Below are 27,404 nucleotides of genomic sequence, written 5' to 3'. Positions count from 1 at the left end.
TATAAAGTGGTCTTTCGGGAATGCTATAGTAGACAGTTTCAGGGGCAAGAACCCTGAGTTACTGGGGCTTGCATTCTTCCTGTTTTTTTTTTTTTTCCCAACAAGAGCAGTTCTGTGGTATGTATTAAGTACTGCACAATACTTTGTTTAAAGAAAGTGTTCCCCCATCTATATTTGAAAATCAATGACCTATAATAATAGCACTTTGAAGAAATCTTATGTCAGAAAAGGAATGGGAAACAGGTGTTCCACTTTGTGTGACATTTTATTTAATATGTTCAGAATAGGAAAGCAAGTATTGTAATTAAGATAATAATACTCATGTACAGAAGAGCATGGTGAACACACAATATTTCTAAAAATTATAGTTTAACAAGAAATATAAAGAAGTAAAATTGTGCCATACAAATATTTCTAATTCAAAATAATCCAAATTATGAAAATTTCATTTTACAAAGAATAATTAGAACTACAAATGGGTGTACATTTTATAATACATAAAAACTTCTAATAGAATTACTGTACAAAATTATAATTTAAAAAAATCTGAAGACATGCAAAATTACATCAAATAATTTATGTCTGATAATTACCCTTTATTCAATGTTTATTTATTTAGAGCTTGTCATTAATTCATTTATTTTTTCACCATATATTTACTGAAAGTGGTCTCTATCCTCAAGAAAATCTATCTAGTGGGGTATAAAAGAAAACTTACAAAATGAATATCTTAAGCAAATGAATTGCAGAAATTATACACTCGAAATGGAAAGATGACTGAGGGCTGGCAGGGCTAGGGCAAGTTTCATGGTGGAAGAGCTGCTACCTGGAGGAAGGACATGACATTATAAATTGGGGTGGAAAGCAAAGGAATGCTAGCCAAGCAGATTGCTGTGAGCAAGGAGTACAATGTGAAGATCTGTCACAAGAAACCGAAAGTTTGCAAAAGGCCATAATGGGAGAATTGATTGGAGCAAAAGGTTAGGGTGAGAGAATGAAGAGGCTTTATTTTTGAAGCCAGGGTTTTCAACCACCCTAGGTGAAGGTAGGTGACAATGTGTATTCCCTTTAGGGGTGCCTGTGGAAATCTCTAGAAGACATCCTCCTACCCTTATGTCTCAGTCCATTTGCATGTTGTAGCAGAATATTATAGAGTGGGTGACTTATAAATAGAAATTTATTTCTCAGAGTTTTCTAGAGGCTGGGAAATCCAAGATCAAGATACTATCAGATTTAGTGTCTGGTGAGAGCCTGCTTCCTGATTCTTAGATAGCAGTCTTGCTGCTATACCGTCACAAGACTGAGGAAGCGGGTGGAGGAACTCTCTGGGGCACTAATCTCATTCATGAGGGTTTTACTCTCACGACTTACCCACCCCAAAGTTTCCATCTCCAAATACCATCATATTTCAACATATGAATTCTGTGGGACAGCAATAATCAGTCTGCAGCACCTTCCACCCTGAGAGATTCTGATTTTCCCCTTCCCTTGCTGCCCAAGTGAAAACATATGTATTGTAATGAGGGGCTTATTGGTTGGCATGTGCTGCACATGTGAATTTGTGGAGCTGAAGAAAAGGAGGCTGCTGTAGGGAACAGGAAGTCTGTGAGGCTTTTTGGACAGCTGGGTAATGTGTGTACAGAGAAGGGAGTATTGGCTAGTGGTGTTTGGGATTTGGTGAGAGAGACTGAGCACAAGGAGATGTTAAGAGTGGACTACAACTGTCTAGGAATTAAGTATATAGAGAGACTAGGACTTGGTATCTGAATGTTTGATAACAGGGAAGAGGAGGCCAGAAAAAGCAAAGTGGACTAAGCATAAATGTTTTTCAAAGTAGGTATTGTTTCTACTTTACACAAAGTAAAATCTACAAAGGTATAATATCATTCCTTGTATTTTCTTCTTTTTCTTCTTCCCCTCTTCCTCCTCCTCCTTCTTCTTTTAATGCCTACAGCACCTGGTATTCCTAGGTGGTCTCTCATCCAAGTACTAACCAGGCCCAACCCTGCTTAGCTTCCATGATCAGACGAGATCTGGCACGTTCAGTGGGGCATGGCTGTAGACTCATTCCTTGTAATTCAGATTTAAGTGGAAAATTTAGGCTCTAAGTTCAGGTCTGTTTGACTTCAAATTTTGCTCTAACATACTGTGGTTTTAATTTCTGGTTTCTGAGAGACTAACAGGATAGGGACAACTGGAATGGGGCAGGTTTTAGGGGGTAAGATGAGTTTTTTTTTTTAAGGTTTGATATACTGGTTGGTTGTTCAGAAAGCATTTGGAAAAGTATAATTTGGATTAAAGAGATGGGAGGGGCATACAATGGAAATTATTTGCACAGATGTGACAATTGATGAGGACTTCAAGGGAAACCATAAAGAATTGATGGAGAGAAGACAAAGACTTCACTAACAATACTATGTCCAGGTTAGAATGACATGGCATAGGTATGGAAAAGCTAGGGAAAGAGTAGAAAGTTATGAGGAGAAATAGGAAGTATAGCATCACCAAAAATAAGGAATACATATATAGGAAATGATTATTAAATCTGTTGATGTCAAGGATACAGGCCTACTATGGAACTTAGGAGAAAAATCATTGGAGTCAGTAGTTTCAGAAAAGGATTTACACAGGAGCCAGTGTGTAATGAATTAAAAAGCAAGATAGTGAAGTTATAGAAATAGAACACTAAAGTCTGTAGACCCTTCTTTTGAGATCTTGAAAAGAGAACAAAAAGTAAGTTCTGGTGAAGGTTTTTGATAGAACAAACTGGACACCTTTATACTTTGAAGAGGGAAGAGACAGTTGAAAGGGTAGAAGTTGGAAATGCAAGTGAAGAAGGGAAAATGACTTTCTTAAAAGAAAAAAAAATTAATTGGAAGAATTCTAGAAAGGAGAAAAAAAATGGCATAGATGATAGAGGTTCTGTTCATTCCTCTGGTGACTAAATCAAAGTTGTGATGGAAACGAGGAACATCAAGCAAGGAAAAATCACCTGGGATCTAGTGGAACAAGCAAGCCATACAACTAGGGGGAAGTCCAAGAAATTACCCTGCAATTGCAGAAGGTAGGATGGGCGAGAATGCAGGGCTACCGGTCTGAGCAGCTGAGCAGCGGCAGGCGCCTCTTAAAGGGGCTGGGTCCATGAGCGGACTTTTGCGGTGATGGACCTGCTCAGAGCACAAGTGCTGACTTGGCTACGTGCAGGGGTCACCAGGGACTTACAGGGAGACACTGTCAGAGGGTGGAGGCAAGACTAGCTCTGTACAGAAGTGCTGGCTGTATCCATTGTTCCTTGTTGAGCCCTCCCCGGTCCCAGTGCCGCCATAGTCTTGATGTCATCGATGTTATCAAACTGGATAACAGAGGTCGCTCTGTCAAGAGGAATTCCCTGAAGTCCTACCTCCCCCAACTCGTGGCTCCAGCCAAGCCACATTCTGGTATAGCCTTAGCAAGTCAGGTGCTCCTTGCTGAGCAGCACCTACACTCACACTGGAGGCAGCTGGCCTCCGTTTCTGGTGTGGCCTTTTGAGGCAACTATAAGCATAGCATCTGTGGATTGCTTGCTGAATCTTAACAGGTGGCCCCACAGGGGTAGAGCCTTGGGCTAAGTTTGGCCTGCAGCTGAACCCCTCTCAGGATTGTGCCATTGGACACCTACTTCACAAATCCACACTAATAAGAACGGGAGACTTCAGAGCTTTGCTTAGGACATAGAAACAGACATGGAAAGGCAGCCAAAATGGGAAGACAAGCAGAAGCCATATGACAGAACAGAACAGAGATCCAGATATAATGGAGTCAAGCAATCTAATAGGTATAGAGTTCCAAAAACTAGTTATAAAGATACTCAATGAACTTTTGGGAAGTGTAGATAAATTCAGTGAGAACTTCAACAAAGAGATAAAAAACATAAATATGGAAATGGAAATTATAAAAAGGAACCAGTTTGAAATGAAGAACACATTATCTGAGATGAGAGGTATATTAAATGGAATAAAAAAGGAATAAATAAAGTGAATAAAGAAGAGGATCAAATGCCCTATCTAGAAGACAGGAAAGCCAATCAGGATACTCAATCAGAATGGCAAGAAAAAAGATACCACGACTATAAAAATAATTTAAGGAGGATATATGGGACACTCTTAAGGCTCCAGATATCTGTCTGATTGGCATAACTGAAGAAAATCAAGATGCTGAACAGCTGTTTGAAGAAATAATGATGGAAAACTTCCCTAACCTGGTGAAGGAAATGGACATAAAACCCCAGGAAGCTCAGTGAATTCCAAAAATCAGGGATCCGAAGAGGCCCACATCAAGACACATCATAATTAAAATGCCAAAGGTTAAATACAAAGAAAGAATATTAAAAGCAGCAAGAGAAAAACAAATAATTACCTATAAGACTGGCAGCTGATTTCTCGAAAGAAACTATGCAGGACAGAAGGGCTTGGCAAAAAATATTCTACAGGATGAAGACCCAGGATCTACAACCAAGAAAAATTTATCCAGCAAAGCTAACATTTAGAGTTGAAGGATAGATAAAGAGCAGCTTCACAGACAAAAATAAGCTAAAGGAATTTATCACTACCAAGCCAGTATTACAGGAAATGTTCGAGGGGCTTCTTTACAAAGTAAAAACATGTATCAAAAACAGGAATAAAGAATGGTAACAACTACATTCCTATCAATAAGTACCTTAAATGGAAAAGAATTAAGTCCTCCAACCAAAAAATAAGAGTGGCTGAAAGGATAAGAAAACAAGACCCCTACATATGAAAAGGAAGGAGATGGGAAAAGATATTGCTTTGATGGACCTAGAAGGCATTTAAGTCAGACAGAGAAAGATAAACACTATATGATTACACTTATATGAGGGATAAAAAAAACTAATCAAAAACAGACTCACAAATATAGTGGACAATTTGGTGTCAGACAGAGGTGAGGGGGGTTTAGGGGGTTGGGAAAATGGGGTGAAGGACTAAAGAAGTACAAATTAGTAGTTGATGGATGGTTACAGGGATGGGGAGCACGGCATAGGGAATGCTGTTAGCATTAATACGTTGACTAGGTGGAGGGTCAGGGGAGGGAGGGTGCAATTGGGGGGACAACTCTATAGTTGTCTAACCAGTCAATGTACTATATACTTGAAACTAAATAAAAATTTAAAAAATAATACTAAAAATAATAAACAACACGATCAACTGCTAAAAATTATATTAATTAAAGGCCTTCCTTAGTCCCTCCAATTTACAAACCCCTTTCCTACTCCATCTTTCCTAGTAGTTTGTCACAAATGTTTTCTGGTTTCTTTATTTTTTAAACAAGCATCTCTGTGTGCTTACACCTTTTTTGTTAAAATAAAACAAAGCCAATGGCTTCTTTCAGTATATCAACCCTGAAAATCTTTCTAGGTCAATAAAGACACTCATGTCAAATCCATCTTATTCTTTTAAATAGGTGCATAGTGTTCTTTTGTTTAGCTAGATCATAATTTACATGGAAATTTATTTTTTAATTAAGCCCACCACACCCAACGATCTCCTTAATTCTGAAAAGGAGATCGTTAGGTGTGGTGGGCTTAATTAAAACCACAAAGATATCCACACTCTGATCTCTGGAACCAATGAACATTTTCTTATATGGCAAAATATACTTTGTAGATATGACGATTAATTTAATCATGACTACTAGACATTGAAATGGTAAAATTATCCTGGATTACCTGAGTAGGCACTAAATGTGATTACTAATATTCTTATAAAAGGGAGACAGAGGGAGATTTTACTACAGAAGTAAAAAGTCATGTGATAACAAGCAGAGAGAAGCAGTGTTAGAGAGATGTTATGCTATTGGCTTTGAAGCAGGGAGGACAGAGGCTCTAAAAGCCAAGGAATAGAATTAGCTTCCCAAAACTACAAAAGGCAAGGAAACAGATTCTCCCCTCAAGTCTAAAGAAGAAACTAGTCTTGCTCACACCCTGATTTTAACCCCCATAGACTCACTTTAGATTTCTGGCTTTCAGAACTGTAAAAGATAAATTTGTGTTGGTTTAAAACTCCAAATTTGTGGTACTTCACTAGGACCTCATCTGAACTTAACTATATCTTCAAAGATTCATTTCCAAATTAGGTTGTATTCAAACATACTGAAGGCTAGGACTTGCACATATATTTTGGGGGCACATAGGTGAACTCACACATCTGTAAAGAAAGTCAATTCATCTATCATTGGTTTTAAATTTTGATCTCTGGGAACTTGTCATTAAATGCTGTAATTGTTATTGGCTCAGTCCAATTACAAATTCTTGTTGGATCTGAGATTTCAGGAAATCCCAGAGAAAATAGTGAGGGAGGATGGGTATTTTGAGGATAATGAGTTTGGTACAGATCGGAAACATCCCAGAATATATACATGTAGCATCTCATTTTTATAATGAGCAAAACGAAATAACTTATTTTTGGATACACATATATAGAATGTGTGTGATATTTTGAACACGCTCTAAAACGCAGTATAGTTAGGGGGGCGGAGCAAGACAACGGGGATGAGCTAGGGAGGAGCGCAAGGATTCTGCGGTGCGATGGGTTCACGAGTGTTTATTATTAGCCACCTATATTTAATATCTTTTGTATGTATCAATAGTAATAAAACGGCAAGTATGAATTATGCTTTATCAAATTGTGCCTATATAACACATTTTTAAAAATGGCATAGAGATGCTTTGAGAATGGAGCTTCACGAACTAAGCACTGAGATTGACATTGGAAAGCGGCATCAACCGTTTCTTCGAGCCAACTTTACCAGGTGTGACATTGGAAGGTGACAGAGCACTGGCTAAACTCACGCTAATTATCAAACCTTGAGCAAAAGAACTTATCCTTCAATGAAACTCAAGCACCAAAAAATTAGGAGGCTCACGGCGTGAAGAAAAGCATTCCCAGAACTGTAGTTTTAAAGCAGGTTCATCACCTACCCACTGAAATCCTCCTCCGAGATGCTGATTCTGCGCAAAGACTTTTGCCCGATTCCAAAATGACGGCCCCGGCGCCTGCAATTTAAGCGTTGGCGCATATCCGGAAGTTGCGCAACCCCATAAGGCAGCGCGCTCCTACCCGTGGGGAGTTTCCGCCATTTTTGAAAATTGGGAAAGTCCGGAGCTAAGTGTAATTGCAGTCGCGATGGCAGCCTTTGCTGTGGAACCCCAGGCACCCACGCTGGGTGAGTGAAAAGCTGCTTTTCCTCACTGGTACTGTGATCCACGCCGTAGGCCTGGAAGCGGGCAAAACTGAACGGCAGTAGTCATCATGCTCTTATCCGCTAGTTTCAGTCGCGGAGGGGGAGCCCTTGGCTCACCCCTCAAGTTCCTACTCAGCCCCCTGCTCGAGTCATCGCCACCCTGACGCTTCCAGAGCGGCTATAGGAAAGTGCGGGCCCTGGGGAGGCTGAGGAAATGACCACCGAATGTTGATTGAGCCGTTTAGTGCCCCTACACGCCTTACCATCAGACCTGCCCATACCTGCGACCACCCGCCCCTCTCCCACCGCCCTACCGGCCTGGAGGCGGTGCTGAGTTTGGGGATCTGGGGAAGCATTGGTGGGAAGGGTCTTAACTGGCGTACACGTGGGTGGGCGGTGCCCTGGGGTGAGGTTAGAGACTACCGCTCTTTGGTCACCTGGGCTTCTAGTTCCAGTTCGATTCCTTCGATTCCTGTTGGGCTTTGCCGAAGGAATCTTATTAATGGACGCGTGAATCGTACGACGTTTAATTAACCAGGTGATGGCAGCCATCGAGATATTGGCCATAGTAACAAGCCAGAATTCGCACGATTTCTCCCGCCTTCATCTTAAGAAAGTGATCAGGTATTGTTGGAGGTATTTTCCTCAAATCAGTCACATGAATTTTTAAACATTCATTCCCATTATGAATTGGGGAGCATTGCTGAAATGTGGCGTCGTTGGAAAAAAAGCTAAAAAGTTAATAGGGTGTCGATTTCCTTTTTGTCTGGGACTTGTGAGAATCGTCGAAGTGTTTGAAAATTAGGTTACAACTTTCTGAGTTTGGAGAAAGAGCAAGGGTGATATGACCTTGTATAATGAGGTTTTGTCTTTTTTAGATTGGAAGGGTATATAATACTTTCCATGTTTTGTGCAAAATAAGTTTCTTTTGAGAATAGAGTAACGTGAACTGCTTTAGTATTAGTCCTAAACTAAATGCATAATGTCAAGTGGAGAAACTGTGCTACATTTAAGTACAGATGTTGATCTAAGTATGTTTTGTACTATTTTAGAGATCAGAAAACTATACATTTCCAGTTCCAGTTTTCTACTCAAAACATTTTGGAGTGCATATTCCGTGGGGTTACAAATGTGAATAAACCCGTCCCTGTTTATTGCCTGGGCAGAAATCTGACATTAGCTGATATTAATCAAGCCCACATATGCAGATATTCTAGGTGATGAATAAACGTTTTCCAGCACCTAACTGTGTATTAGAACTAGGGGTTACTTCAACAGTTCTAGTGGATTAAGACTTGAACGATTTACTCTTTAAATGAAATTTAGCTTGAAGGGTGGTTAGTGACAGTTGGATTAGGAGTCCTTTGTTGCCCTCATTCTAGTGCTTTCTACTGTATCACAGTATATGTTCACATGTGTCAGAACTTTTCTTGACTTAATTATTTTTATAATTGCCATATTTTTGTTTCCTTCTGGTGGGTGGGAAAGTGAAGGTAGTTTGGCAGTACCTAAAACTTTGTTATTGCTGTGGGTTTTTAATATCTGTTGAGAAAATGTTTTCGTTTAGATTTTTGGTTTGAGTTTAGTGTACATTCTTTGGAAATCATAATGGCACCATAGTAACATAGTAACTAGCACTTTACAGTAATTACAATGTAATTATAGTTCTTCCTGTTTGCTTTATCTTTTTCCAAATTACTTTACCTTTTTTCTTTTTTATATAGTTGGATTGTTAAGACCTAGGTCTACTATAACAAGAATAAGAGGAAGAATAAAGAATTGACAGCATTTGAATGCAAGAAACAAATTTTTGAGGCTGTTTTAGAGTTAAGTAATAATTAATAAAGATGATATAAATAACATGCAAAACATTTGATTTTTCTGAGTGCCATGAATCACATTCAAGCTTGTTACATAGTTGAAAAATTAAATTTTCATAAGCAGAAATTGTAAAAATTTTCATTTATATATTAGTCACTCAGTTTTGGCTATTTAAGATACCATTGTAATAATAACTAATACTTGTTGAACATCTGCTATATATCAGGCACTGGGTTAAGTGCTTTACTTGCTACTATTATGCTGGTTTTACTTAGAGAGTTGAACCCAGGTCTCTGACTCCAGAGTCGATACTTAGTCTCTTTACTGTGCCATTTTGCTCTGAAATTAGATTAAATTATAGCTTCCTTATATTCATAATAGGAATAATAACAACCCTGTAAATTGTGAAGATTAAGTTTGGATAGATGATTGTAAAGTATCACTTCTCTTTTAAAATTTATTTTGTGTCAGACTTTTATCAATTATTCTTAACTTTAAAATGAATGGTCTTAAAAAAAAACGATCCCCAAAATGGACTTCCCAAGCTTTTTATATGTTTCTTAATTTGGATGCTATCATTACTATTGTTTCGTATGTGCTCTGTGTGCATGATTACACTTTTATTACAAAAACAACTTACAGTTTTTGTGGAGAAGAAAAAAAATAGGACATATTGCAAGCTAAACCCGTTGTGTTTGATTTTCTAAGACTTTGTGTAAGTGGCTTGTGTACCCTGTCCTTGTTTTTGGTTGTTACATAGTAGAAGCTGACCCAGAAAAGGAAAGAGGTTTTCCTGTATGTATTAGGGATTTTTTTAATATAGTAAATTAAAATTTTTTAATTTAAAAATAACTTGATTCTTAAACCTGTGAAATAATGTTAACAAAAATGGGTTAATGTTAATACAAAATACTCATATTTTTCTAGAAAAATTTTATTGGTTTTTAATAATAATAAATTTTACTGGTTCTGTAGTATTTAACATTATATTTTCAACATTATGCTAGATACTTGCATCTTTTTGTTAGATATTATAACATTAAAGTTCTTCCTTTTCTTTTTTTGATTCGTTTAGGATCTGAACCAATGATGCTGGGTTCACCCACATCTCCAAAGCCAGGGGTTAATGCCCAGTTCTTACCTGGATTTTTAATGGGGGATTTGCCAGCTCCAGTGACTCCACAACCTCGATCAATTAGTGGCCCTTCGGTAGGAGTAATGGAAATGAGATCACCTTTGCTTGCAGGTAGGTAAATAGCTTAAAATAGTTTCATAGAACTGTCAGTATATGTACTAGAGTTTTAAAAAATAATAGTACCTCTTTCACCTTTATCAACCCATTTATTAATTTAAAAATTAAGTATTTTTTATTTTAAGACTCTTGGAATAGAGATGTAAGCAGTAGTCCATGTTCCAAGACCCCCCAGTGGATACCTGAAACCACCGATAGTACCAAATCCTATGTATACTGTTTTTTCCTATACATACATATCTATGATGAAGTTTAATTTATAAATTAGGTACAATAAGAGATTACCAATAATTATAAAATAGACAATTATAGCAACATATAATAAAATTATGTGAATGTAGTCTCTCAAAATATCTTATTGTACTGTATATACAGTATAGATACACTAGACAAAGGGATGATTCAAATCCTAGGCTGGACAGTGAGAGACTTCATCATGCTACTCTGGACAGTGTGCAGTCTAAAACTTACGAGTTGTTTATTTCTGGAATTTTCCATTTAACATTTTCAGACTGGGGGTAACTGAGACCACAGATAACAAAACCATAGTTAAGCAGGGGACTACTATAATTCCAAGAATCACTCATTAAAAATATGCGTACTACATTTCATCCAATCTAAAAGGCCATCGATTGTAAAACTGTTATTCTAAGAACCACTAAGAAAGAAAAACACTAAATATAATACAATGCCAAGATCCATTTTTTGTAAATTATCCTTGTTTCAGAGATATTAAAGTGTATGTGTTGGTGGGGGGATGAAATTTGGTTGTTGAACTGAATTCGGTTTAAATAATTTATCTTAAATATAATAATAGTAAATAGTCAAAAGAATTATAATTTGAACATTTATAGATATGAATTCTATTTCTAGTCTGAGTGAATTAAGATTCTCACTTGTAGTGTGTTTAGTGAAAGGACTTCACAGACTACAGGATTTTTTTTTTTTTACAGAGAATGTGCAATTGTAAGTACAAAATGTTGTTACTTAAATGCAACATGTATCTTTTACAGGATGCCTTTAGCAAAGAAATAATTTAAAAGATAACTTTAAAGTTTTGACTATGAGTAGTGAGAATTAGCTACAAAATGGTGGAATTCCAATGTAATCTAATATTATTTCAGTAGATATTTAAATGTAAAATCTTATTACTTTAATCGTTTTGAAGATACTATTTGGTTTAAAGGGTTTATTTTATATAAACTACGTTTTTTTTGTATGTCTGTATATATACACATAATCAATGAGAATTATAAATTGTAATTGAAATAATTTGCTTAAAAATATTCTGGACAGGTTTTTGTTCTGTATATATTTCAAATATATTATTATTTTAGCTAACATATATTGAGTATTTATGAGCCAGGCAGTATGCTAAGTATTTTATGTTATTTTCAATCTTTTATCTAAGGGATACGTAGTAGTATCCCTATTTTTCAAAAGAGGAAACAGGTTAAATGCAATAAAGAACTTGCTGAAGTTTGCTTGTGACAGAGCAGGAGGTTAAAGCCCAGGTCAGTTTAGTGTCGTAGCCTGTGCTCTAAATAGCTTATGCTGTACTGTCTAGGCTCAAACATTAGTCTTACCGAGGGCATGGGCTGTTTCACTATTTGACATTGCTGATTTTCTGACTTCTAAAGACATTTTTATGTCCCTAAAAGTTGGTCCTTTTCTTATGTCTTTATTATGTACTTAAATCCGTTTTTGCTGTGAAAAACATGAATGGGACCTGTTTAATCTTGGCAAACTCCGCATTAGGGGATTTTGTTTATTCAGGTATATGCGTATATGCACACGGAGCTATTTAATGCCGACTTTCAAGTGAGAAATAAGATCAAGTTTTGTATTGAGATGTTAAGCATTTTGTAGAGAAAGCCAAAGTTGTGTGTGCTTACTAAAAACTAAAATTTCTATTTACTGATTCTGGAATCTTTTGCTCAAAGTTCATTCTGTGGATCACTAGCATTGGCATTACTAGGAGCTTGTTAGAAATTCATAATCTCAAGCTCTACCCACACATTCTGAATCAATCTGAATTTTAACAAGATCCCCAGGTGACTTTCATATTTATTAAAGTTTGAGAAGCACTGGGAGACAAGAGTTTAAGTCAGTGCTTTAAAAATATAAATTTAAAAAATCTTACCAGAAAGATTTAAGTCTTCTTTGTTTTCTCACCTAACTCTATTTTTATACATTGTAGGTGGGTCACCACCACAACCAGTTGTACCAGCTCATAAAGACAAAAGCGGAGCTCCACCAGTTAGAAGTATATATGATGACATTTCCAGTCCAGGACTTGGATCAACACCTATAACTTCAAGAAGACAGGTGATACACATACCTTCATTCGTGATTCACTGTTAATAATTTCATGTTTTTATGTGGCTTTACAGTGAGGGTCAGTAATTTGAAGTGTTTCCTTGAGGTCTATTTAGTGTAATTTTGTTGCACAGGATACGCATTAAGGACATTTATCATAGATAGAATCTGCTTAAATTGTGTTTATCATGAAATGTACTTAAAAATGTAATAAAACTCCAGATTATTTTCTCATATAAGTAATTCTATAGACACTTCACCTGTCCATGCCCCTAACCTATTTAATGTATATATGTAGAAATGATTATGGTTTAAGTCATTCCAGTTCTTTAAAAAGTTCAATGTTTATACATAATTCTATGAAAGAACGAGTGAATATTCGGGGTTTTATCCAGATATAGGGTACTATGTAGTGATGTGAAGTGTTTGTTTGAGGAATTGTTTTTAATATAAGACCACTGTCCTTTTAGAGCTAAGTTCACCGTTTACTTATTTTACAAAAAACACTGCCTCCTGCATATTTATGAGCTGATAGTTTAGTATGTTTCCAGGTTAGGTGTTCTGATGGTGATGTTAAGGTTTGGTTGGTGTAGGTGTTCTGGTGGTGTTATTTTTAGTCATAGATTATACAAGATAGAGATTCTCTGTTTTGATGGGACTGATTGCTGCAAGAAAGTATCTGATACTTATGAAGTTCCTATGGTGTACAGGTCCTGATCTTACAGTTTAAGTAATTTGTCAAGAGTCAGGCAGCTTGTCTAGCAGGGCTAGGCTTTCAACCCAGGGAGTCCTGAATCTAGAGCTAATGTTTGTAACAACCATGCTATGCTAATACTATTATGATAACTCTTGATCGTCACGGGAAAGGTAGTATGGATTTTTCTTTTAAATAGGAGGTTTAGTAGCTTTTATAGTAACAGGTGTTCTCTCCTATTACTATTGCACTTAGGACATATAAACAAAGTATGCCAGTTAAACTGATAAATTCTTTGTATTAAGATATTTTTACTGTTTAATTTGGAAAAATGTTTTATGGCTTTCCTTAAATCAAATATAACATAGTTGTTGGAAAGCTTAAGAAAGTAGAAAGCATTTTCAGTAAGTTTTGACTATTTATAGACTTGATATCCCTGGCATACTAGGCCTACTCGTCAAGCAAAGCAAAATTGTGTTAGACAGATTACTTTCTATTAGTTTGGTATGAAAACCCCTGGCTTATAAATTTATGTTAGTTTTCATTACTCTGATGATATATGACAAAGGTAGTTTACAGTTATTGCTATGTTCAAAATGTTAAAAGTCTTGTGGGTCAATTTATAGAGAATGTTTTTGACTTGAAACTTGATAAGAATATTATTGTTAGATTAAAGCCCAAATTAGTTTTGACCCCTAAGACTTTGCCTACCTAACCTCTCTAATTTTAAAAGGAGTTGGCATTAAAAAATTGAATGATAGACATTTTTATCTCTCTTAACATTCTTTCAACATTTGATTCTGGTTGTTAGATAATAGTAAGATTTTGATTTCCTTAGTTTAATTAGTCTGTTAAAAATGTATATTTACTTCTAGAGAAAGAGTGTCGTCATTCTTGATATTGCTTTTGTTTATAGGACTTTTAACTACTTGAGTCTTTAATTTTCTCATACTTAAAGGAACTATTATTGATAATTTTCCTGCTTTGTAACTTTTGAGTAGTAGAGGCTAAGGTATGCTGTCTTATATTGTATAGACTGATTTGAATCTGTAGTACTTCATGGTTTGTAAATGTTTATTTAAAAATAAAATTTTGCCATATTTCTGAACTTGGTAATTTGAATAATCACCATTATCTGTTACTCCCAGTATTGTACCTTAGGAACTAAAAGCAAATAGCACTGTTACTTTCTACTAAAAATAATGTCTTTTTTACCTAATGCAACCCAATTTATTTTAAACAAATAATATGCTAAGGGTCTAGCATACTTTAGATTAGTACTGTTCAACCTAAAAAAAAAAGTTGAATACTCTTTGATTTTGAGCTAATTAAAGATATGTCTTGTTATTGGTAGACATTCAGTTGTCTGTCAAATGAAGCCTTCTAACGCTTATTATGCTTATGTTATTGTTAGACCTTTGCAGTTTTTCTTTAATGCTTCTGTTTTTATGTAGCTAAACATGTCAGTAATGCAGAGTCCTCTTGTTGGAGTTATGACAACTACTCCTGGAACAGGTAAGCAATGCCTTTTAACACCAAAGACTGTTCTCTGCTCTTCAAAGATAATATAAAACCTTTGTTGATAAATGCCAACATTTTTTCTTTTGTATTTCAAACTTGGAGATGTTATCAAATGTCAGTAATTTCCTTAAGGAAGGAAATACTTTGTATATTGATTCTTTTCTGAATTTTAAGATAAGCTATGATGTTCTACTCATTGAACAACTGGTTTTATCCAGAAAAAATGGAAAACAAATAGGAGGAGGTTTGCCGTGTGTGGTAAGAAACTTTGGGGTAAGGGTAAAGGTGAAAGCAAAGAGATCGGATAGGAAGCTACTGCATTAATCCAGGTAAAGGATGGTGGTGGCTTAGATATAAAGGAAGGCAGGACAGGAAGAAAAGAGGAACAACAACAACAAAAATATGGAATGAAAGAAACAATAGAAAGAGAGTAGATTTAAAATGAACTAAGTCAATAATTATATAAATCAGAATATACTAAATACTGTAGTTGAAAGACAGAGATTGTCAGAACGGATAGCAAAAGCAGTATCCAGTAACAAATGAGATCTTTTTATTCTACAAATCTAGATTTCTTCAGTCTGTGAATCCTCACTGGCACTGTCCTCAAAGTCTAGATTTCTACTTCCAGTTTGTTCAGGGCTTTTTGGGCTTTTTTTCTGTCATGCTCCTTAAATTTCTTCCAGCCTCTGCCCACTGTGATCCCAAAGCTACCTCCACACGTTTAGTTATTTGTTATAGTAGCTCTGCATTTGTGGTACTAAAATCTGTATTACTCGTAAATTGCTGCCATAGCAAATTACCAAAAACTTAGTGGCTTAAAACAACACAAATTTGTTACCAGAGTTTCTGTAGGTCATATGTCTAGGCACAGTTTGGTCTTTAGAGCTCAGGTGCCAGCAGGGCTGTGTTCCTTTCTGGAAGCTCTGGGGATGAACCACTTCCAAGCTCATTTAGGTTGTTGGCTGAATTCGGTTCCATGTGGTTGTAGGCCTGAGGTCCCTTTGCTGGCTGACACCTGGAGGTTGTTTTCAGCTTCTAGAGGTTGCCTTCTTTCCTTGGCTTGTAGCTCCCCTTCCATCTTCAAAGACAGAAAATGGCAGACATGTCCTTTTTCATGCCTTGAATCTCTCTGACCTCCTCCTTTTGTTCGATCTCTTTGATTTGACTTTTCTGCCATCTGCTGCTGTTAGGGTTCATTTTATTACATTTGGGCCAACAAATTACAGGTTTCTGTTCCTATGAAACTTTTTGAAAGCTGAAATGGTCTAAAGCAAAGAAGCAATTATGTATCTCAGGACATGTCTTGCTAACGTATGCACAAAATAAATCGCTATAAAGCACATATGCTTATAGACACAGTTCAAAACTAAGGCTGTTTGATGCTGAGATGCTAAGTATAGTTCCCAGGGAAGGAGCTTGGTGATACAACTCTCACTGCTGCTCTGGTGTGTGCTGCCTCAGTAAGGGCTTGCTGCAAAACAAACGCTGGATGCTATTTTCAGTTTTTGCATTTTTCATGAAGGCGACCTTCTCTTTGGATTTCTTTCAGTTAGCAAAAACCAAAGTGGCGTACAGCAAACTTGTGAAAAGTGGAGATGCCTGTAATCTATGGTCATTCCTTATTTTAAGATCAGCTGATTATTAACCTTAATGCTACCTGCAAAGTCCCTTCACAGAAATATCTAGATCAGTGTTTGAATTACCAGTCAATGAAACTAAGGAACAGAAACTTTGGGTGGATATCTTTAGATTTCTGTCTACTACATATTTCTCTCTACTGAAAAATCTAGTCTCATACTTACATACTTGAGGTAGAATGTTTTAGGGGAATTAGTTCAGGTTTTAACAATCTTCATCTGATCAAATAGGTAGATGACAGTGCTTTGTTATGTGGCTGTTACTAATAGTGACTATTTAGCTGTTTAAAATTGAGTCAGTAAGTGATCGATCCCAAGGACTTTGAAAATGCAAAAACATGAAATGTTAAGTAATGTATTTAATGCTTTCAAGGATCTCTTAGGTGTCTGAAAAGCAAGCATTGTAATATTCTTAGTGATATTAAGTAAAAGAGCACAGGATTAACGTTAAGTAAGTTTCCTTTTAACTTATTTTTGTCTAATGTAACTTCTATGAGGTTCCTGTCATTTTGGAAATCAAATATGAAAATACAAGATAGGAAAACATACCTATCATAAATTGGCCACTGGGGGGCACTGCTGCTTCTGCTTTGACTTTAAGGAATTTTGTATAGAAAGTCTTAATGGAGCATAAGTGAAAAAGAATATTTTTGAAAAGATCTGATGGGCATGAGGACCTACCATTGCATGGCCAATAATAGTAAATGTTGACTTGAATAGATTGATGGATCTAAGTTAAAAGGGAGTTGAATGGTGGGCCCCTAAATTATATGACCACATCCTCATATTCAGAACCTCTGAATATTACTGTGTGGCCAGAACATAAGATTAAGGATTTTGAGAGGAGGATCTCTCAAGGAGTGTTAGACAATTAACAAAATAGGAGGAAATTAATCCTGGTAATTACCTGAGATGTCCTTAAATCCAGTATGTGTCCTTATAAGAAAGAGGTGAAGAAATCTGACACAGATTGGAGAGACATACAGAGGAGAAAGTGATGTGAGCAAAGATTGGAGAGTTGTTGCCACAAGCCAATGAACACCAAAACATGCCAGCAGTCACCAGAAGCTAGAAGAGACAAGCGTGGATTCTCTCTTAGTACCTTCAGCAGGTGTTTGGCCCTGCTGAAAACGTGATTGAACTTCTAGCCTCCAGAACTGGGAGAGAATAAGTTTCTGTCATTTTAAACCACCCAGTTTGTGATAATCATAGGAAACTAATATTATTTATATGTAGTATTTTTAGGCAGTGACATTCCAGCACATATATATAGTGTTTTGAGGCGATGACATTCCAGCGCCAAACGAGAGAGGATATGTGTCCAGCTTGTCATGAAATAGGTTTTCTTTAATAATAATTAAAATAAACACAACTTTATTCTAGATTACGTTGGTTTCTTATTGCTGCTGAAACAGTTTATCATAGATTAGTGCCTCAAAACAACTCAAATTTATTATCTTAGAATTCTGGAGATCCAAAGTCTGAATTGAGTCTTTATGGACTAAAATCTAGGCATTGGTAAAGTCGCATTATTTTCTGGAGTTTGTAGAGGAATATCCTTTTTTTTTTTTCTTTTTCTAGCTTCTATAACTACCCAGGATTCCTGGCTCATGGCTCCCTGCCATCTTCAAAGCTTGTACTAGCCAATTGAGTCTTTCTTAAGACTCTCTTTTCCCTCCTTGTTTTAAAGACCTTTGTGATTATGTCAGATATACTGAGTTAATCCAGGATAATCTTATTTAAGATCAGATGATTAGCAATCTTAATTCTATCTGCATCCTCTTTATTTCCTATTTACCATGTAATGTCACTTATTCACAGCTTCTGGGTATTAGGACATGATCATTTTGGAGGGACCATTTTCTGCTTACCACATAGACTTTTAAAAATTAGCCACCAAAATTTACTTAGTCTCATTCTGGAATAACTATAGTACCATTCAGTCGTCTTTAGTTTTGGTAGGGGTAATATTTTATATTTTAGTCAAAACAGTTTAAAAAAATAGTACTTAAATACTTATAATGAAATGCAGCAGTCTTTACTGTTATTTCTCCAGAACTAACCAGGTCAGATCTTAGAGGTATTCCTTTCAAAATTCCATTTACTTGAATGAGGTGCTGTATTAGTTTCTCGTTTCCACAAATTTAGTGGCTTAAAACAACTCAGATTTATTCTCTTACAATTCTAGGAGACAGAAGTCCAAAATCAATTTCATTGGGTTAAAGTCAAGGTGTTAGTAGGACTGATTCCTTCTAGAGGCTCTAGGGAGAACTTTTTTCCAGCTTCTAGCAGCTACCTTTATTCTTTGGTTATGGCCCCTTCTTTGATCTTCAAGGTGTATTACTCCAATCTCTGTTTCCATTATCAGATCACCTCTGTAGTAAAATCTGCCTCCTTCTACCTCTTATGAGGACACTAGTGGCAGTGTTGGGGGCCCAGTTGAATAGTCCTGGATAATCTTCCCAGCTGAAGATTCTTAATCACATCTGCAAAGTCTCTTTTGCCATATAAGGTAAGGTTCCATGGATTAAGGCTCTGGGGATGAGGTTCCAGGTATTATGATGTAGTCATCTTGGAGGGCTATTATTCAGCTATATATGATTATATTCCTAATTCTTGATTTTCAGTTTTTAAAATTGTTATATTTAAGGTAATTGAAGATACTATATCTTATCTCCACATTATCTGAACATAATTATATCAAATTTCATTCCTTTGTTTATATTATTATGACTGTAAACACTATCAGTGCTGAACCAAGTAGAATCTTATAATTTATCCTTTCTGTAAAATTTTAATTTTTCTTTAGTTAATAATTGTCACTTCTTTCCATTTGTCTAATTTTCTATGTGTTATTTGCTCCTTTTAAGTAACTGTTCTGTTGCTATGATACATATCTAAAAAATGCTCATAATTTCAAACACATTTTTTTTGTTGTTTTAAACTGAGAATTTCTCTCTTAGCCTTTCTTTTGGCTGTTTCCTATTTCAGCATAGAATACAACTATCATCCTAGGACTTGTCTTAGCAAGTTTCTAGAGCTGAGTTATTTTTCCTAGATAACATGTTTCTTTTTAGTGTATTTCCCCATTTTGGTGAAGAACATATTTGAGTAACTTTGTAAGAAAGCTCGTGTGGGAAGAAGTGAAGTTTAAGACCTCATGTCTAAAATACTTTTTTTTTTTCTATCTGTACACTGAATTGCTAGCTTGGACAGGTATAGTGTTTTACATCAGAATCTCGGAGGCATCATTCCATTGTCTTCCAACTTCTTGTATTCTTTGTAGTGATGATTCCTGAGTCTTTGTATGTGGCCTGGTTTTGAAAATTTAAGGTCTTTCTAGGATTAGTATTCTCAATTTCATGAATGTGCCTCGATGTGGGATTTTTTTCCATTTGTTTTTCTGGGGATTTAATGGATCTTTTAAATCAAGAAACCTTTAGTTCCGGGGTACTTCCCTATATTTTTTTGATAATTGTTCTCCCTCTATTTTTTTCTTTCTTTCTCCCACCCTCCCTGCCCCCTTCTGGAATCCCTTCTGATTGTGAATACTGTATACTTTTCTAATTTTCTACCTTTTCTCCCTTATATTATCTTTTACATATATATTATACTTTCTGAGAGTTATCCTCAATCTGTTTCCAACTCTTATAATAATTTTTTCTTTTGTCATTTTCATTTCCAAGAAGTTTTTTTTTGTTGTTTTCTGAATATACTTAAAAATGTAGCATCCTGTTCATGTTTCATGGGCATAATATCTTACCAGTGAGATTGATGCTGGTCTTTTTATTCCTGCTCATATTGTCTGTTTTCTTTTCGTTCTTATTTTTTATTTTTTTCCTACCTCTACTGTCTTTCTTATTGGAGGCATATTTATCGAATGAGGCACTGAAAAGCTACCTGGAATCTGTGTTTATATTTGCATCAACATTGGCAGGAAGGGGAAAATTGGTGGAGAAGGCTATTTGTCTCTTATTGGGCTTTACTGTGAGGGGATGAGACAGTTAGCTAGATTTTTGTTGGGAAAAATCTGATTTCAGCATATGTAGGTCTTTTTTCTTATAAATCTTCCCAAAGAGGAATTCTTTAGTATTCACCCTTAACGTCTAAGCTGGTATTCTGAATATAGAAAGGGAGAGGTATCCTTTTTAACATCTAAATTTTCACTTAATCAGTCTCCTTAGAGTTCTCTTCTGTGACTGGACTCTGAGTCCTGAGCTGTTTAGATTCCTTTTCTTCAGAGTTTAAGTCCTTGGTCTGTTGTGGGTGGAATGGATGAGTGACAGTCATCTGACTGCCTAAGATGAGGAGCCTGTCATCTCACCCTTCATTATACTCACTTTTAAACTTGTCTTCCTGGATTTCAACCAGCAGCCTCTTTTATACCTTTTATAGTCTTTGTCCTCCAAAACCTGAGACCTTATAGAATGACTGTCATTGTGTGTTTCAGGGGATTAGAGATGAATACAAGTGTTTAGTTCACATTTGATCACATGTTGTATTCATTGTTAAACATGTTTTTGGGTACAATGAGTTTGTCAAACTGAAAAGTCTAAGGAAATAGTCCCCACAAGATTACTCTCACTTCAGATGCCCGCCACAAATTTGGGGTTACCCAGAGCTGCCCTCACTTCTTCAAATTCAGGGCTTCCCCAATCCACCCTAATGTTTGATAATTTACTAGAAAGACTCAGAACCCACTGAAAATAAGTATGGTTATAGTTTTATTATAGCAGAAGGATACAAATTATAGCCAAAGAAAGAAATGCATAGGGCAAAGTCTGGAAGGGTCAAAACACAAAGGTTTCATGATATATTACCCTCCGGGCATTGATAGATGGCACTGTACACAGTGTTGCCAACTAGGGAAGTTCATTGGAGCCTTCATGTCTAGAGTTTTTATTGGGGTTTCATTATGTAAATATGATTTATTGAATCATTGATCAAGGGCTAAACTCAATCTCTAGCCTCCTCCTCTCCCCAGAGGTGGGATGATATGTGGCTCAAAACTCCATTCTTTGTATCACATGGTTGGTCTCTATAGTGAGACTTGCCCCCATCATGAGTCACCTTGTTACCATAAACTATCCATGGACCACTCTTAGTCACCTTGTTGTCTAGTGCGCTTGAGGGCCTACCATGAATGACAAAAGCACTGCTTTTGCAAGGGAAATTCCTAGGGTTTAGAGGTTCTCTCTCAGGAACTTGACAAAGGGCTGGCCTCTTTTTGCTCTGAGGCCTAATTCTTTATTATACATCGTACTACTTCGTTTCATGGAAAGAAGGTGACAACAGTGCCAAGGACCTCTTTTTTTCCCTGTTTCATATGTCATGTGTGTGTTTAAAATATACCACTTTTATCTCTTTTGTTTTCATTTGGTTTATTGTGAATAATTGAATATATTCTTTAATTGAGGACATTTTCATAAAGAGTAATAAGGTCTTTTGACCTCCACTTTAATCCAATTTTGTGAAGAGTGTTTGAATTGTGATTTACCAAGGGAGACATATTACAGTCCAATTTGATGTGGTTTGATAGGTGTACTTTATTTTCATCTTATAAAGCATAGCATGTGAGTACCAGAAAGCTGATTGAAAGGAAGTAGAATCAGTGGAGCAATTAAACATTAACGAGGTGGGGGGCAATTATGCTAAACTTATGTAAATAGTTTTAAATTATGTATAAGTAATTATGTTTTTCAGAGTAGTTGACAGGGCAAAAATTAGATTGCTTATTCATTTGAGACTTAATTTTGATTTGTTTTATTTTTAAAGGTCATAATGATTGTCTCATTTTGAGCCTTCATTTAATTTCTTGCTTGAAGGTTATTACATGATGTTGTATAATTAAATTGTACCTTCTTAATGTTAATACAGGACATAAAAAAATTTGAATTGGCTTCAGATTTTATGCTAAAATGCCTTTTACTACCTTTTATGTGTTAAAGCTTTGTCTCTGTAGTATTTAAGAGTATCTTTTATGTGCTTCTGCCTGTTTCTTAAAGGGATAGTTGGGAAGTTAGTTGATAAGCAGCCACTTGTCAAAATGGGATGTTTTTAATTTTAAATGAGACTCATTTTAGAAATATGTTTTACCTATTAAATGCATAATGCATTTGAATATTTGTTAAATGTATCATAGTATGCAGTTTGATGTTCATTTCAATGATTTACTTTGTATTCTCTTTTTAAAAACCAACATGACCTCAGTTTTAAAAGTTAGGTAAATCTATAGGACTGAGCTATATGGTAATCCTTGGATTGTTTCCTTCCTGTATACCTTTGTTTTCTCTAGAGCTAATAATTGTTGCATATCATCAATTGTCTGATTGCTTTTATAAAAATATTTGAATATTTGATTCTCAAGCTTGTTGGCTGATGAATTGTTGGCCTATTAACTTGATGACTAAAATAAGCAGTCAATCTTGAGCAACTTTTTTTGTTTTCTAGTAGGGTATAAGATAGTATTTTGAATTAAATAGATTTTTTAATAAGTCTAATAGGTCTGAGGTGATCTGAAACAAATTTTTTTTGGAAAGGCTGCATCAACTGGTTAGATTAATTGTGGTTTCTAAATTTGAATCTGAATGAAGTAAAGGGATTCACGTTGTGTGGATTACTTAAAGAGTTAAGCTTAAGTTTTGAAATCCTTGGGTGACCATGTATATATTTTTCTCTTTAGTTAGGATCACATCGTTGCATTGTAATTTTTACTTGATGGTTATTTTTAACTTTTGAGACTGTCAAGGGTGTAGTTTTGGTTTGGTATTGCTTGTAGGCAAGAGATGTACATCATTCCTGCGAGTCCTTTAGGCTTGACTCTGAATATGTTTGTACTGTTAATGCAAAAGAATAATTGTACCAAGTGCATTATTTATGTTGAAGTTATCTATTGTTAAAACAGTTAACTTTTTTGAGTTTTTGTCGACCTACTGTTTCATTTGATCTTTGGAGTTACAGGTAAATCTTGTGTTACAGGTCAATGTATGGATATATCTAAGGGAAACTAACATTTTTTTATTACAAGTTTATTGAAACATAATTGACATAAAATGTTGTTTAAGATATACAGTGTGATGATTTGATGCACTCACATGTTGCAAAATGATAATGGTGTAAGGTAACACCTACTTATTTCTTTTTTGTGGTGAGAACATTTAAGATCTATTAAGAGCTTTCAAGGATATAATACGGTGTTATTAATGATAATACTGTGCTGTAGCTTAGATTTCCAGAACTTAATCATCTAATGGCTAGAAATTTGTATCCTTTTGCCAACAGCTTATATTCCCCAGTTCCCAGCCCCTGGTAACTACCACTCTGCTCTCTGTTTCTGTGAGTTTGAGGTTTTTATATTCCACATATAAGTGAGATTTTACAGTAATTGTCTTTCTCTGATTTCATTCACTTAGTATCATGAACATCATGTTCTCAGGGTTCATCCATATTGTTGTAAATGGCAAGATTTCCTTCTTTCTCATGGCTGAATAACATCCATTGTATGTATGTACTGCATCTTCTTTATACATTCATTCATTAATGAACACTTAGATTGTTTTCATATCTTGGTTATTATGAATAATGCTATAATGAACATGGGAATGCTGCCGCCTCTTAGAGATTCTGTTTTCATTTTCTTTGGATATATACCCAGAAGTAGGATTGCCGAATCATGTAGTAGTTCAGTTTTTAATTTTGATTTGTATTTCCTAGATGTTTAGTGATGTTGAATGCCATTTCTTTGTACCTGTTGGTCATTTGTGTATCTTTGGAAAAATGTCTATTTAGTTCCTTTGCTCATTTTTTACAATAGGATTGTTTTCTTTGCTATTGAGTTGTATGAGTTCCATATTTATTTTGGATATTAACCTCTATCAGATGTGTGGTTTGTAAGTATTTTCTCCCATTCCAGAGGTTGTTTTTTCATTTTGTTAATGGTTTTGTAGATGGCTTTAAGAAGTATGGATATTTTAATATTAATTCACCTTATGCACGAACACATGATATTTTTCCATTTGTTTCTGTTTTCAATTTGTTTCGTCTGAGTCTTGTGGTTTTCAGTATAGAAATCTTTCACCTCAAATTTGTTGTTTTTGATGTTATTGTAATTGGGATTTTTTTTTTCTTTTCAGATACTTTATTGTTAGTATATTAGGATTTTCTCTAAATAAAATCATGTCATGTGCAAACAAAGACAGTTATACTTCTTTCTTTCCTCTTTGAGTGCTTTTTATTTCTTTTTCTTACATGATTGCTCTGGGTAGGACTTCTAGTACTATGTTGAATAGTGATGAGTAGGCACCCTTTTTATTAATGATCTTAGGGGAAAATGTTTCAACTCTTTCTCTATTGCATATGATCAGATGTAGGCTTGTTGTATGTGGCCTTTATTATGTTGAGGTATGTTCCTTCTATATCCAGGTTGTTGAGCATTTTTATCATGAAATGATGTTGTATTTTGTCAAATGTTTTTTTCTGCATCTATTGAGATGGTCATGTGATTTTTATCTTTCATTCTGTTAATGTGGTACATCACATTTATTGATGCTGAGTATGTTGAATCATCCTTGTATTCCAAGGGTAAATTCTGCTTGACCATGGTGTGTGATCATCTTAATGTGGTGTTGGATTTAATTTGTTAATATTTTGTTGAGAATTTTTGCATCTGTATTCATCAGGAATGCTGGTTTCCTTTTCCCATAGTGTCCTTATCTGGTTTTTGTATCAGGGTGATGCCGGCCTCAAAATAGAAACTAACATTTATTGAACCTCTTGAACATACTCTCTCAGTTAATCTTAACTAAGTTAGGTTAGATAGGCATTTTATGTATGTTTGTGCTTTGTGGTGTTCATGTAAAATGGTTATGGTAGTTATTTCTCATAGAACTGCTTTTAGAATTCAATATGAATACTATAGTCTCCCCTTATTTGCAGTTTTGTTGTTTCAGTTACCCACAGTAATTGGATCGCTAACATTCTGCAATCCAGACAAGTGTTCAACCCTCCATCTTACATACCTGCATTACAGGACTTAAACACAGCCGTGGTCCAAAAATATTAAATGGATAATTCCAGAAATAAACAGTTTATAAATTTTAAGTTGTACATTGTTCTGAGTAGCATGATGAAATCTTAGCCGTCCCACTCCATCGCTTAATCTCAGGACATGAGTCATCCATTTGTCCGGTGTATCCATGCTCTGTATGCCACCTGCTCGTTAGTCTCTTAGCTGTCTTGGTTATCAGATTGACCGTTGCAGTCTTAAAGTGTTCATGTTCAAGTAACCTTTATATTACTTAATGAAGTGCAAGAGTAGTGATGTTGGAAAGTCAGATGTGCCAAAGAGAAGCTGCAGAGTACTTCTTTAAGTACAAGGAAGAGTACAGTACAAAAATATATTTTGAGAGAGACCACATTTACATAACTTTTATTACTGTGTTTTGTTAATAATTATTTATCATTAGTTGTTGTTGTTAATCTCTTACTGTGCCTAATTTATAAATTAAACTTTATCTTAGGTGTGTATGTATAGGAACAAATATACAATCATGTGTTGCTTAACAGTGGGGATATATTCTACAAAATGCATCGTTAGGTCATTTTGTCATGTGACTATCATAGAATACAAATCTAGATGGTGTAGCCTCCTACACATTTAGGCTATGTGATGTATAGCCTGTTGCTCTTAGGCTACAAATCCATACAGCATGTTATTATACTGAATACTGTAGGCAGTTGTCACAGAATGGTAAGTATTTTTGTATTTACACATATCTAAACATAGAAAATATATAGTAAAAATATGTTATAAAAGATAAAAAATTAGTGCACTTGTATAGGGCACTTACTCTGAATGGAGCTTTTGGGACTGGGAGTTAGTTACTCTGGGTGATTCATTGAGTAAGTGGTGAGTGAATGTGAAGGTCTAGGACATTACTGTAGGCTACTGTAGACTTTATAAACACTGTATACCAGCATCACCACAAACACTTAAGTACTAATGTGTTGTGCTATGAGATTACAATGACTATGATATCACTAGGCAAAAGGAATTTTTCAGTTCCTTTAGTAATGTTATGGGACCACCGTCATATATGCAGCCTCTTGACTGAAATGTTGTATGTCACGTGGTTGTAATATACTAGGGTGTGGTATTACCCACAGTTTTAGGCGTCCACTGTGAGGGTCTTGGAATGTATCCCCTGAGAATAAGGGTACACTACTGTATAACTGTTGAGTTTATGCTGGCAGTCATTATCATTAATATCGTTACTGTTTTTTTTTTCTTTTTTATGGTAATATTTGGGAAGTGAGGCTTAATAACCACCGTTAGTTGTTTTAGCAATAGAACTGCAACGTGAACCGACTACAAAGCATATTATTTTTCCCGCTACATGATGCTCTCTGCCACGGTGAATTATTGGCCCAGGGCTAGCATTGCTATCTGCTGTCCAAGCCAAGCCAATTCTGGGCTCCTGACACAATTACATGTTGCCTTCTAAAAGCAAGGTTTAGTGCCGCCTTTCTCACCCCCCTATACTTTAAAGATATTTTCATTATTTTTTGTAATGCAGTGCAGTTGGAACATGAAGATCTCGAATAAAGTACTAATCTCCAAAAATAAATTATTGGGACCTATTTAATTTTTCACTTTTTAAAATTTTTATTTGACCTTTTGAGTGTTATATCTTGTGAGTAAATTGACTCTCCAGTCCTTTGGTATGGGTTAATAGTGGTCTCTGAGTCACCGTGACACTCTATTAGCTTGTTTGTTAAGAGAACTTATTTTCTTTTTTGTATGGTTCTGAGGAATCATTCTATATTCATTAATAGAAAGTTAAAACTCAATTGAAACCCTTTTTCTATCTCAGCTTTGGATATGAATAGTAGCTTTATTATTCATTTCTTGATAGGCTTGGTC

General features: G+C 35.5%; 1 protein-coding gene and 1 pseudogene across 3 annotated transcripts in view; one reads left to right on the top strand and one right to left on the bottom strand.

The window, feature by feature from the left end:
- Positions 1–1,945: 1,945 nt before the first annotated feature.
- On the bottom strand, positions 1,946–2,064 carry LOC118614746 (annotated as a pseudogene).
- A 5,045-nt stretch (positions 2,065–7,109) lies between these two features.
- Positions 7,110–27,404, top strand: part of NUP35 (nucleoporin 35) — a 29,715-nt gene continuing 9,420 nt past the window's right edge. The window contains exons 1-5 of one of the 3 annotated variants that reach the window (XM_016149772.2): positions 7,257–7,860; positions 8,961–9,062; positions 10,133–10,303; positions 12,510–12,637; positions 14,777–14,837. In XM_016149772.2, coding sequence (XP_016005258.1) covers positions 10,144–10,303; positions 12,510–12,637; positions 14,777–14,837 — 349 coding nt within the window. In that variant the 5' untranslated portion in view covers positions 7,257–7,860; positions 8,961–9,062; positions 10,133–10,143. Of the gene's footprint in view, positions 7,219–7,256; positions 7,861–8,960; positions 9,063–10,132; positions 10,304–12,509; positions 12,638–14,776; positions 14,838–27,404 lie in introns of those variants that run through there. The other 2 variants (XM_016149770.2, XM_016149773.2) reach the window with 2 other exon arrangements.

The sequence above is a fragment of the Rousettus aegyptiacus genome, unplaced genomic scaffold (assembly GCF_014176215.1).
Source record: "Rousettus aegyptiacus isolate mRouAeg1 unplaced genomic scaffold, mRouAeg1.p scaffold_m13_p_2, whole genome shotgun sequence".
NCBI lineage: Eukaryota > Metazoa > Chordata > Mammalia > Chiroptera > Pteropodidae > Rousettus > Rousettus aegyptiacus.
This window is presented reverse-complemented; position numbering and strand designations above follow the sequence as displayed.